Source organism: Schistocerca serialis, chromosome 1, assembly GCF_023864345.2.
Source record: "Schistocerca serialis cubense isolate TAMUIC-IGC-003099 chromosome 1, iqSchSeri2.2, whole genome shotgun sequence".
NCBI classification, from domain to species: Eukaryota; Metazoa; Arthropoda; class Insecta; order Orthoptera; family Acrididae; genus Schistocerca; species Schistocerca serialis.
In genome coordinates this window covers 694,103,367-694,117,151 of record NC_064638.1, presented here as the reverse complement: position 1 = coordinate 694,117,151, position 13,785 = coordinate 694,103,367, and the positions used below count along the sequence as shown (strand labels likewise).

General features: G+C 44.2%; 1 protein-coding gene across 1 annotated transcript in view; it reads left to right on the top strand.

The window, feature by feature from the left end:
• The window catches only part of LOC126425882 (atrial natriuretic peptide-converting enzyme-like), a 338,406-nt gene that overhangs the window by 147,778 nt on the left and 176,843 nt on the right, over positions 1-13,785 (top strand). Inside the window, 2 exon segments of the mRNA XM_050088318.1 lie at positions 11,034-11,143; positions 13,166-13,298. Of these exon segments, the coding sequence (XP_049944275.1) occupies positions 11,034-11,143; positions 13,166-13,298 (243 nt within the window).

Sequence of the window (13,785 nt, the reverse complement as noted above, 5' to 3'; positions counted from 1 at the left end):
AATGTTTGATTCGAAAAATAAATTTTGGATTAAAGCGTTTTCATTAAAATTCTGTTGAATATTCTTGTTGACAAGTATACGGCAGGTTCATTTGTAAGCCCGTAATGTTCGTGCAGTTTGGGTAAGCTACAAAGATTTAATGCTTGAGAATTACTCTGACTTAATATAGTTTAGTGAAAGGTAATGAAGAATGATGTTTATCATATATTCTGCAGAAGTATTTAGATCAATGGTCAGCATTTCACGACCAGCTCTTTAAATGAAATCTAGGTCTTAGTGCAATTTGTTCTATCAAAACATCCGTTGTGCTTTATTTCGGTGCTGTTTCCCATGTACTGCGGGTTGTATATACGATATTCTAAATTGAATATTAAATAGTATATTACAGCAATAGACAAACTCATCAATAAAATTTTTTAAGAAGTTTCAGTATTTTCAGTCAAACACATTGTGTCGTCTGTAGTTATAAATTCTTCAAGCGTAATTGTTACTAAAGTAACATTCTGAATGATCGAGTGTGCGTGGTTTAAATATAACTAAACTTCAGTTTTAAGTATGTGAGTCTCGGGAGGGGGTAAACAATTCGAATGAAGCGTAATGAATCATAGTAAATCCAAATGATTTATGGTCTACGGGCTTCCCTTTACTTATAAATCACAGCCATCTATTGAGGGCGACAGTAGGGATTATAATGCAGGAAAACCATCTCTTGTAAAAGAAATTTACAAGCGGTGCAGATTTAATTAGTTATTTCTTTGGCCCGCTACTTGCTCATAACTCCCTCTCCTTTGAGCAGTTAAATCACCTGGCATTTAATCACCTGGTATAAAATCCGAGAAAACATTAATCAAAATGAAGAGACTCGGGAGGTAACTACCCAGACCGAATGGGGTATATTATTAAAGCCGAAGATATTTATATTCCATTTGCGTCTGAAAGCAAAGACTTGGAAGGTAGCCTTCCAAGAAGTCTCTTTTTCCTTTCAACCGAGATGACGGAGGCAGAGTTCGCCTTCCTGCAAACGTCGAAGGATCGCCGATAACGGAAGAAACGTCTGGGGAAACAGTTGCAAACGGAGGAGGAGGGCGAGCTGGCTCTGGCGCTAAGTCTGGAAATTACGCGAGGCGTCCCGTGAGTGGCGGCGGGGAGCGGAGGGGGAGGCGCAGCGCGGCCACTCGGAAGGTGGCGCTCCGGAAACAAGTGACTGCCGTTTACATTGGCACTTAGCGGCGCGCGCCATTCAAATCTCGCAGCGCCGGCCGCCTCGCCTCCTTCCCGCTTCCTCCCGCCTCCGCCTCCGCCCCCGCCGCTCGCCGCCGCCGGCTGCCGGCATAACGCCAGAGGCGATGGCGATGCCGGCATTCCTCGCTCCGGCTCCGCTCGGCGGCCAGTTGGCAAATAGTGGGGCGTGTTCCGGAACTCAAACAGCAGCCTGCCGGGTGGCGCCATAATGAGAGCCGGCCCAGCGCCCCAACCCCACCCCCACCGCTGCCCCCACCCCCGCAGGCCGCCCACCCCGCCCAGTCCCAGCCCTTTGAGGGCGGCAGCCGCTCGCTGGCAGGTGGCCCGCAGCAGGCCTTGCACCCGAGGACGTCCACACTGGGCGGGCACTACCCAGAAAGTGTAATCTCACTGCTACAGCTGAACTGCGCGTGTTCCACTGTACACTTCTTGTTTATGACGAAGGGTACAAACTCGCTACCGCAGCCATTTTCTTAATCCGTTAATATATTCGCACAAGTTTGCTTCGCCTTTATGACAAATTGAATTCGGCTGCAGACACTTGTTGTGGATGAATGGCAGACCATTCGTTGCTCAGGAGCCGAAACCGGAGAAAGTAGTAATGTTGGACGCTGGGGTCTCGAGCGAAGTCGGCGTTCTAACTCATTTCATAGGTGTTCCATTGGGTGCAGATCTGAGCTCTGCACAGGACAGTCCTTCGAGAAATATTATTGTCGCCGGCCAGTGTGGCTGAGCGGTACTAGGCGCTTCAGTCTGGAACCGCGCGACCGCTACGGTCATTTACCCCTGACCCAATACTGCAAGAATTTGTTATACTGTACTGTGCAATAAACCAGCGGAGACCGTGAGACTGGTAAATAAAGTAACAAATCTTACCTTAATGTATAACCCAATTATGTAGCACAATGAGAAAAATACTGCCTGCCAGGCTCAAAAGTCGAACCTTGAGCGACGTAGGCCCGGAGCCACATCGTCATAAATATTTGAATTTGGTTGGGGTAATAAGGTGCGACAGACCTCTGGGCTCAACCGCTGCACGTGCGTCATCTGGTGACATCACATGTTCAACATTTTTTTTCCTCCACTTTTGAGATATTTCCGGTTCTAGGCGCTACAGTCTGGAACCGCGCGACCGCTACGGTCGCAGGTTCGAATCCTGCCTCGGGGATGGATGTGTGTGATGTCCTTAGGTTAGTTAGGTTTAAGTAGTTCTAAGTTCTAGGGGAATGATGACCTCAGATGTTAAGTCCCTTAGTGCTCAGAGCCATTTGAACCATTTTATTATCTTAATGTATAACATAATTGTGTAACGCAATGAGAAGAATGCTGCCTGCCAGGCTCAAAACTCGAACCTTGAGCAACGTAGGCCCGAAGCCACATCAACGTAAATATTTGAATTTGGTTGGGGTGATCAGGTGCGACAGACCTATAGGCTCAGCCGCTGCACGTGCGTCATCTGGTGACATCACATGTTCAACTTCTTTTTTTTTCCTCCACTTTTGAGGTATTTCCGGTTCTAGGCGCTACAGTCTGGAACCGCGCGACCGCTACGGTCGCAGGTTCGAATCCTGCCTCGGGGATGGATGTGTGTGATGTCCTTAGATTAGTTAGGTTTAAGTAGTTCTAAGTTCTAGGGGACTGATGATCTCAGATGTTAAGTCCCATAGTGCTCAGACCCATTTGAACCGATATTATTGTCGACAAATCAATGCCTCAAACATGCTGCTTCATGATAGGTGCGCTGTCATGCAGATAGAAAGAGTCGCAGTCTCCAAACAACCTCTTTTTCCGCCTCGGTACATGCAGAGTCAGCGCGACAGATAGCTTTAGTGAAGGAGCCTGCGTTCGATTCCAGCCGGGTCGGAGATTTTTTGCACTAGGGTACTGGGTGTTGTGTTGTCCTTACATTCGCATCGTCGTTACGGACAAGAAAATTGCCTCAAACACACTGTCGCATCGTCTTTCCACTATTGAGATGGCTATATGGGAATGAACCGAAAGCCAATAAAAAGTGAAACTGTTTCTCTATTCTATGCAATACACAATGCTGTGAAGTATGTTCATAACCTTACACATTTTTTCTTAAGCGCGTTAAGGAAGTCCACACAACAACATCGCTAAGCACCGCCAAATCGTAACACCACCTGCTCTGTACTTCACTGTCGGCAGTAGGCATGATCACAAATCAAATTTTCCAGGCTTTCGTCAAAACGATGCCCTTTCATCGAACTGCCACGAGGTATAGCGTAATCCATCATTCTAAATCAGCTGTTTTCAGTCATCCACCGTCCAGTAGTGTCGCTCTTTACTCACTTTAGCCGGCCGAAGTGGCCGTGCGGTTAAAGGCGCTGCAGTCTGGAACCGCAAGAACGCTACGGTTGCAGGTTCGAATCCTGCCTCGGGCATGGATGTTTGTGATGTCCTTAGGTTAGTTAGGTTTAACTAGTTCTAAGTTCTAGGGGACTAATGACCTCAGCAGTTGAGTCCCATAGTGCTCAGAGCCATTTTACTCACTTTAGGCGTTGCTTAGCACTGACTACAGAAATGCACGACCTATGATTAGCTGCTCGACCAGTCGATCCCGTTACTTTTAACTCCCTAAGCTTTCCTTTAGGAAATATAAAGGCACCAAAGAGGCAAATCTACTGTAAAGTTTGGTAAAAAAGCAAGAAACCTTCGAAAGATCCGTCAAACTAGAAAAAAAGTCTGCAACATAAAGTGGTGCAACATCCTCAGACGGAAAGGTATCTGCTGTAGGGAAGTACACATAATATACGTTGCGTACAAGAAACTGTGAGAATGAAGGACCAAGAGAAAAGTTCTCTGCCTGAAACGGGCGTAAGGCAAGGATGCAATCTATCTCCACTACTGTTGTATATTAGGTTTGTTGAACGTAGAAAATCCGTTACTGCTGCTGACCACAAATTAAACGTAGAGAAACAGGATCTTAAAAAAAGAGTTCTTAACTTTAAATGCGAACATATTTAGGTTAGGCTTTACCGTGACTGTTACTGACATTAAATGAGACAACAAGTTTACTGTTACCAGTCACCGTTTTATTTTTATTTTTTCCACGACGCGTTTCGAAGGTTTAAACCTCCATCATCGGGTGGCTTTACATTAGTTAGTATTACATATGTGTTTGTGTTGTGTTACGATTTTGGAGGAACTTGTGGCACTGCCTAGTGGAGAAACAAGATACTATTGCAGAATATGGTGTTGGATTACTTTTGACAAAAATTTAAACTGGTATCTAATGGTAAACTTTAGTAAGTAAACTAGAGTACCTCCGGTGGTCACAGGTTCCTTTTGCTGTCGTAACACGTCACATGTATACTGTCACATTTGTAAACAAATATGGCGTCTGGAATCAGCTGGGTGCAAGGTTCGTATAGCAGAAGAGAAGACATAATCGCAAAGTGCGAAGAATATACATCGTAACAACATTATTACAGAATAATTGTTTAAAGCATTTGGAGGTGTTTGTTTTGAGGTGTCGAATATATGTGTGTACTTCAGGTGGTATATAAATCCAATTTTGAAAAGTTAAAACGGCTAAACATTCGTACCCGTTTATGCAATCAGGTGAAATGTTAAAATGGCTTAAATTTCATACTTAATAATAACAATTAGGTGAAATGTTACAGACTTGAATTACAATGATCATATTGGCTACAGTAGTAAAATCATACATAGATGACACTCTTTGAAGAGAGAGAGAGAGAGAGGGAGAGAGAGGAAAGAGTGATTATATGAGAGCAAACATTTACATGGCAAGGAGTATTAAGATTACATGTTGCATATATTAGCTGCCTATAGGTTCTGGTAATACATTGGTTAATGCTATAAAATATGCAGAAAGATATACATTTGTGCCAGTAGTTGTTGTACATACAGTTTTAGGCTGACAAGGAGCACAAGCTGATGGTGTGATGAATTATCTGTGAATGAGGTCAATCTCTTGTACTCTTGGCGGCTGTCAATATTTACGGTAAATATTAGGATGTGTGCACGTGTGTGTGTGTGTGTGTGTGTGTGTGTGTGTGTGTGTGGGTGGGTGTGGGTGGGTGTGTGGGTGTGGGTGGGTGGGTGGGTGTGTGCACTTTTAAGAGTGTAGGCAGTTGCTGAAAACAGAGATGATACTATTGTAAATATTGTCATTTAAGATGGATTCTGGTTGTTTCATTTGGTGTTTGTGTATTTAGAGTGTTTCAAGGATGTCTAGTTTTCTGCCTTTTGTTTGGATGTGTAGGATGCTAATACTTGTTTTGTTAACATGGGTTTTGTTTCATGCACGTGGGTAGCTATTGCTGATGTGTGGTATTTTTTGTTTTTTTAGTGCTGTCATGTGTTCCTTGAACCTAATCTCAAATGATCTGCCTGTCTGGCCTATGTAGAAGCAGTCACAGTCCAAACATTCAATTTTGTACACACCTGTGTGATGAAGTGGGTTTCGTGTGCCGAAGTTGTGGGGTAACTTCTGTCCAATCTTGTTGTCTGTTGTAAAGGATATGCTTATGCCTTTCCGTTTGAAGACATTGGCAATCTGGTATGAAATGTTACCCAGAAATGGGATTGTATGGAAGATCACAAGTATTAGCATTCTACACATCCAACCAAAAGGCAGAAAACTAGACTTCCTTGAAACACTCCAAATATACAAACACCAAATGAAACAACCAGAATCCATTTTAAATGACAAAAATGACAATATTTACAATAGTATCATCTCTGTTTTCAGCAACTGCCTACACTCTTAAAAGTACACACACACACACACACACACACACACACACACAACACACACACACACACACACACACACACACACACACACACACACGTGCACACATTCTAATATTTACCATAAATATTGACAGCCGCCAAGAGTACAAGAGATTGACCTCATTCACAGATAATTCATCACACCATCAGCTTGTGCTCCTTGTCAGCCTAAAACTGTATGTACAACAACTACTGGCACAAATGTATATCTTTCTGCATATTTTATAGCATTAACCAATGTATTACCCGAACCTATAGGCAGCTAATATATGCAACATGTAATCTTAATACTCCTTGCCATGTAAATGTTTGCTCTCACATACACTGATCAACCAGAGCATTATGACCACCTACCTAATTGCCGGTATGTCCACCTTCGGCACTAATAACAGCGGCGACGCGTCGTGGCATGGAACAACGAGGCTTTGGTATGTTGCTGGAAGGAGTCGGAACCACATCTGGACACACAAATCACCTGATTCTCATAAATTCCGGGTAGCGGGATAATGAGCTCTGATTCCACGCTCGGTCACATCCCAGTTGTGTTCGATCGTTCTAACCTGGCGAGTTGGGGGGAGGGGGGCAACGCGTCAACTGAAACTTGCTACTGTGTTCCTCGAACCACTCCATCACACACCTGGCCTTGTGACATGGCGCATTATCTTGCTGAATAATTCCACTGCCGCTGAATAATTACACACGATCATCATGAAGGGTACACATGGTCTGCATACAATGTATGATACTCCTTGGCCGACATGATGCCTCACACAAGCTCCACCGGACCCATAGATGCCCACGTGGATGTTCCCCAGAGCATAATGGTCTTCGTCCCGCAGTACAGATGTCGAGAAGCTGCTCGGATTCGCGCCCGCCCATCAGTATTCATCAGACCATGCAACGCTCTGCCACTGCGCCAACGTCCGGTGCCGATGGTGACGTGCCCATTCCAGTCGTAGTTGCCGATGCCGTGGTGTTAACTTTGGCACATGCGTGGGTCGTCGGCTGCGGAGGCTCATTGTTGGGTGTGTTCGGTGCACTGTGTGTTCATACATACTTGTACTCTCCCCAGCAATAAAATCTAATGCTCGCCGTCTGTCACGTTTTACCAGTCTGCCCGGCCTACGACGTCCGACATTTGTAGTGAGGGGTTGGCGCCCAACCACACGACTTCTGGACGTGGTTTCACATTGTTTTCGCCACGTGTTGAAGACACTCATCATAGCACTCCTCGGAGACCCGAAAAGTCGTGCAGTTTCCGAAATGCTCGTGCCGAACCTCCGGGCCATCACAATATGCTCTCCGTCAAACTCAGATAGGTCGCGCGCCTTCCCCATTCTACACACGGACGGCACACTCACTGATACTACACGCACCATGCGTGTGTCTGACCAGCAGTCATTTCACGCCAGGTGATGATGCTGTCGCCTATACGGGCTTATATCGACAGTAGGTCGATGGTCATAATGTTGTAGCCGATCAATGTATATCAGAAATATGTATTAGGCTCTACAGGCGAGTCTTCATAGCGACAAACACACATATTTTAAGGCAGCCACAGTGTGTTGGACGACTCCTGCACAGTACGATGTTGTAGTGCCTGTGTTGTTAAGAAGGAAGATGTAATGTTCCTTCGGATATGCATGTAAGTCCGAAGGATCAGGCACTGCGGCGACTACAGCCGCTATGAAATACATGAAATGTATTCGCAGTTGCGAATGATTAACAGATGGAATTTGTGGCGGACTGGGACACGAGTGCTGGTTTCCCGGTTTACGCGAGCGGTCGCCTTAACCTCCTCGGCTATCCGTGCACGACTCAAGATCAGACAGAAGCTTCCATATCTCGTTATTCCTGCACCACAAGTTGTAATCGTACACAAATTATGTGATTCACGACAAGTAGAGGACATTTTAATTGAAGGAATTTCTGTTATTGGTGGATAAGTACGATATTGCAGTGTCTGCGTTGTTAAGAATAACGATTCAATATTGCATGCATGCATGTATGTCGTCATTCTATTATACAGCTGAGACGGTTGTTCGTATTCACAACTGCGAATACACTTCATGTACTTCTGTGCAGACTTGCGTAGTGGTAGTGAGGTGAGGTCACGGAAACAGGCCGTTGATAGCTTAGTCAAACAGCATAAAAAGGCAAAACGCTTTATTATCACTCATTTGACTAAACTGGTAGTGTCTCGGTTGAAGGCGGCTCGTGGCGACGGCGAGCTGACGGCTACCACACAGTTCCTTAGCGCCGAACATTGCTGACTCCACAATGTCAAGCAATGATGTGCGGCACAGTTAGCGGAACACGACCGCTCGCGGACAGAGGTAGCAGCGCTCAAGACTGACAAGCTGCCTGCAGGGGATGTCAGAGTTCGGTGGTGGAACTCGCAGCAGCGAGTGACGGGGCGGGCTGCCTTGGCACCCGCTGCCGTACGGAAGGGTAAACGGCTGAACTGCACGGGTCTGAACTGTCCGGGCACGAGTCTGGAGAAGGCCAGGAGGCAGACCGCTGGTGTTGAAGTACCAAGTCCAAGGGGAAGGACTTGGCACTGCCAGAAGTTGCGAGGGGGGGGGGGGGGGGAGGGGGGTGATGTACACCCGAACTTGTAACGGCTGCTTGCTGTCCCACGTCGTTCGTTCGTCCAGCGTGGGCCTCTCGTCCCCGTAGGCGTTGCTGGACTGTTTATGGCTGTGCTGAAGTTAATGATTATTTATATCCATTCGCGGCCCATTAGTTTTACTAACGTATAAAACAAATCCGCTGCCGGGGAGAGTGGAAACGGCTTCCGTCTACCTGCAAAAGCGCTGTTTTTCCGCTGCGGTTGCAGTATTGAGGTGCTTGGCCTGGGCCGCCTCGTGCTGTATAAACAGCCCCAATGCTGCAAACGGCGTGCCTGTATATTAACTCCATTCAGGTGTCTTCCACTGCTGTGGCTGAATTGAGGTAATGCCCAAAAAAATAGTGGTAGCGTTACTATTAGATCTCGCGAGTGCCAGATACGTAACGAGGGATGGAAAGGAGTTTAAATATCTTCTGGTAAGACAGCCGAACACAAAAACATTCCAAAATACCCAGGGGTTAACTGTAATGCATCTTGTCTTTTAATCAGAACTATCCGTATGTGAGGCTAAACACATCTGACACTGAGACAATATAAAGAAAATTTTTGAACATTAAGAAAAAAATATTAAATATTTTTAAAAATTTTTATAATTTTATATTTGGTTGCTTGAGGCTAAGGCTTCTGCAGGAATAGTGTTGTGTGTAAATTGAAAGGAACAACTTGACGATATTTGAACTAGCTTTGTGCAACTCTACAGATTTGTGTACATGTTCTGTACGTCGTGGCTTGAGCCATATCGTAGCAGAAGGACTAGCTAACATCTCTCTGCGTAAATTACGTCTCCTAGCTGGAATAATTCCTCCTGAAATTTGAAGAGAAGTAAAAGCGAGAAAAGGAAAGAGCTGAAGCTCAACCCCTGTTGATATCCAACCAATAAAATCGCTACAGAAGGCGACAAAAACTTTCCTTCAAATCATTCAGGCACTCACAGCACCACCATGTTAATCTTGAATGCAAAAGTGCCCAGGCTCTTGAAAAGTGAATGATACGTGACTAGTCCCAAGCACATCGAAGGGTGAACTGCACTAAAAATCACCTGATCGACTTTCACATGAGGAAAAACTCATATTCAGAGATAGGGTATCGGTTTGGAGTCTGTTTTCTGGAAGTGGAGCAGAGCAGACATCAGGTAACTTCTTAGTGTCACTTGCACATTCCACTTCAGGCACTGCGCATACTTTAACAAAAGCTACCATCATAGACCCTGTGGTTGCGCTCTTTAATTAACTGTTGTCTAATATTTATACTCCTTTATTTTGTTCTTACTTAGGCGGCGTATATTTGTGTCTGATATTTTTTCTTCTGACTGTACTATAAACCAGCACTCATTGTAAACGAAATATCACTGCTTATTTCAAAAGCTTAAGACTGACAAGTTTTTTGTAGAAATCCAGGGATTGAGTAATTCAACATACGTTGAACCACTTATTTGTAGAAAATACTCTTATTAAGAAAATAATGTAAAAGGTGCTAATTAAACGCCAGTAGCTTTCCATCACAAGTGCTGCTCAACACCAAGATAAGAAGGGCTTTCAGTTTTTTGTAGAAATCCTGGGATAGAGTAATTCAGCACAAGTGGAACCACTTATTTGTAGAAAATAGTCTTATTAAGAAAATAATGTAAAGGGTGCTAATTAAATGCCAGTAGCTTACCATCACAAGTGCTGCCCTCAACACCAGGATAAGAAGGACTTTCAGGCTGTTCAGAAAGTGGGCAAAAGACGACAAATTCCGCAGCTGTTTTGGTCATCATCAATCAATTTAAAAAAATAATAAAATAAACAAACGTAGCCATTGATAAACGTCATAATGGCTCATAGATATAATCGCAAAGAATAAAAGAAGTAATATATCACTGACATCATCAAGCAAAAGTATGGTCGGTGGTCTTACCGAAGACTACGTGTTTCGGAAGAACTGACTCATATTTAAGCCTTCACGGGACACAATATTTGCAAAGTACTAATCGGCTTTTCCAGAATGTCTCATTTATTGGAAAAATCCAGGACGAAGTCCTGCCTATTTTAGAAAGAGAGACCACATTTCATTCAACGAACAAAAAAAGAAAAGACCTACTAGGCTATTAAGAATTTCGCACTAGCTTTCGGAATCCACCGCTAAAAGAACAGACGAACTTTAACTTGAGGAATTTTTTAACTAATTTCATAAATTTAACATAGTAAAATACTCTGTTGAATAGGAAAACTTAGAGTCTATGGGAGAAACATCTAGGAGTTTAATTTGTTGTTCGAACATATGTCACAGTCACATCGATATGCATGCTCAAGATTTCTTTTTAAGTGATGCTGTCACCATGTGCCTGTCACTTGTCTATACTTAACATTTATCCATTGTTTCGGTATGTTTACAGGGATTTGTCTGCCAGTGATAGTCACATTCTGCCACTATCACAAGATCCCGTACAACTACACTATGTTCCCTAACTACATGGGACACTTCACCCAGCGAGACGCACAAACTGTAAGTATTAGCACCTGTTTTAACAATTTCTGTGGCTTAGAAATACAAACCGATTCAGCATAAATAGTATTCGTGCTTCAAATCAAATATTCGTTAATCTTCACTAAGTTTTTGATGAGTTCATCTAGACTTAAAGTCCAATATACAAATTAATCACGTTCAGAAAATTAAATTACAAAAAGAAGAATCTTACAGGTCTGACGTGCATCTTTATTCTCGCCTTAGTAAGGGCAAACAATTTATTACATGACCGAGACGGTCCTAGGACCACATCTGCTTGTATGTTTAGTCGATGTTGACACACAGAATCTCTCTAAGCATAAAGCAAAACTCAGAGTCTAATGTCATTTCACCAGATTAATAATACGCCTTTTGATCGTAACTTTCTGAACTTATCATCAGTTCAATCATAAATGTAAAGCGAAATATTTTTACCCAATTGGATGAAAGTATCAAACGAATCTCAGCAGCTGATAGCTCTCATTTATTCCTGAGATCAAAAGGACTAAGGGCGACATGGATGGTGCGATGTCTCTAATTTCCGGCTGGATTTTCATACACATCTTCAGTATCTTTTAATCAGGATGAGGCGCACTTGCAAAACACGCGATCAAATACACAAGTGTGCGGAGGACCTGTAGTGGGGAAAAATCCGGGACCAGTGGGCAGTCTGGGACGGAGACCCGTCACCGTAAGTGGACGCTCCAGTGGCTGCGGCTGTGCCCGCGTCTCATGAGAGACCGACTCGAACACTGTTAGCGGCGGCGCGTAGGTCGAGTCAAGGCCCTAACAACGCGGTTCCAGACGCTGTTCGGTTTGGTTGGTGACTCATTTCGTATAAGAACTCATTCGTTTCCAGTTGTAAAACCTCTGTCTTGCTGAAGAGAATCTGTGTGTCGCTTTTAGCTTTCTGAAGTACCCCTGTAATGAAACACGCTGCTCTTTTTTGAACCTTCTCTATTTTCTCTGTCGGTCCTATCTGCTAAAGGTCCGAGATTCACGAGCAATGCTGGAGACTTGATCGAACGAGGCTATTTTAAGCAACCACTGTCGTCGCTGGACATTTCCTGAAGAGTCTTCCAGTGAATTTCAGATTGCCATTTGCCTTTTGTACAGTTACATTAGCGTGTTCGTTTCCCTTTAAATCACTCCGTGTGCATGCTCCCATATACATAACATATGTGATAACTGGTAATGAATATTTAGCAGTTGTATAATCATAGAATAACGGATCTTTTCGCCTATTTATCTGAAGTACTTTACCGGTATTTATGTTGACGGCCAAGTGCAGGGCCCTCCACTAAACTTGGGTCCTCTGAAGGTCTTCTGCATTTCGCTACAATCGTCTGATATGAGATTTCTGTAAACATAATAGTATCATACGCGAACAGCATAGCGGAGTTTGCAACAACAGTAACTGACCAGTATCTCTCTCTTGGGACCGAGCGAGGTGACATAGTGCTTACCACACTGGATTGTCATTCGACAAGACGATAACTGAAATCTCTGTCCGGCCATCCAGGAAACTGTTGCGGTGATGTCCTCGGAAAGACACGGCCAACTTCCTTCACAATCCTCGAAATATTTCGAGCTTATGATGCGTCTCTAATGAACTGGATGTCGACGGGGCTTTAAACTCTTCTCTCCTCCCTTGGGGCATGGAAGAAGTTACTTTTATGTATGAAAGAATGTCATGCTGTTTTTTATTTTCTAGAAAGTCTTAAATCAAATCACATCACTAGTCAGATATTCCGTACGCTCATATTTTGTCCATTAGCTGACAGTCCGGGAAAGTATGTAAAGCTTTCCGGAAGCCAACGAAACTAAATAAAGCTGGGCACAGGTAAACAGGCTTCACGGTCACGTGGACTAACGGATTAACCTAGGTTTCACACGAGAATGGGCATGCGTAGCTTCTAAATTTTGAGGAAAAGATGGGTTAGACGGCGAGTGCTGTAAGTAGCCACTGCCTTCGTGTGTTCACTTGCTGCTACGGCAGTGTGGTTATGCTGTGTGCTTCAGGAGCTGGAGGTGTACGACGTGGTGGTGGACGTGCGCTGCTACGAGCTGGCGGCGCTCTTCCTCTGCTCTGTCTTCGTCCCCAAGTGCGGCCCCAACGGCGATCTGGTGCGGCCGTGCCGCGGTCTCTGTAAAGGTGAGTCCACTGCCGTATACAGCACTTAATAGCCTGGCTGCTATCGAATCCTTACCTCGCATTCAGTGACACGATGCTTTAGTTAAATGTTATGGTCGTAACTTAAGCGCAATAGTTTTAGCGTCGACGACTGAGATGTGTGCGTGCAGAGTTTGCTGTTTTTAAACCGCCTAAAGCTGGATAAGTAAAATCCAAAATATCGCATCCCTAGTCTTTGTCTCCTGTCTCTGAAAAGCACGGAGATCACGTAATACTGTGCTCTCGCCGGCACTGTACTCGTCACTAGCGCTTTACTGTCTGTTTCTTCATTTTGAATGAGTGTGTAAGTGCAGGGCGTTACAAAAAGATCAACCCAGTTTCAGAAGAATATGTTTTCTACTTGAATACAGATATAAATTCGTAGTAAATTTTTACTTACGCATTGGAACTAAAATTTTACGGTGGCTCCAGTTGTAGGTCGCTGGTTCACGCCACTGCCGCTGGGGGT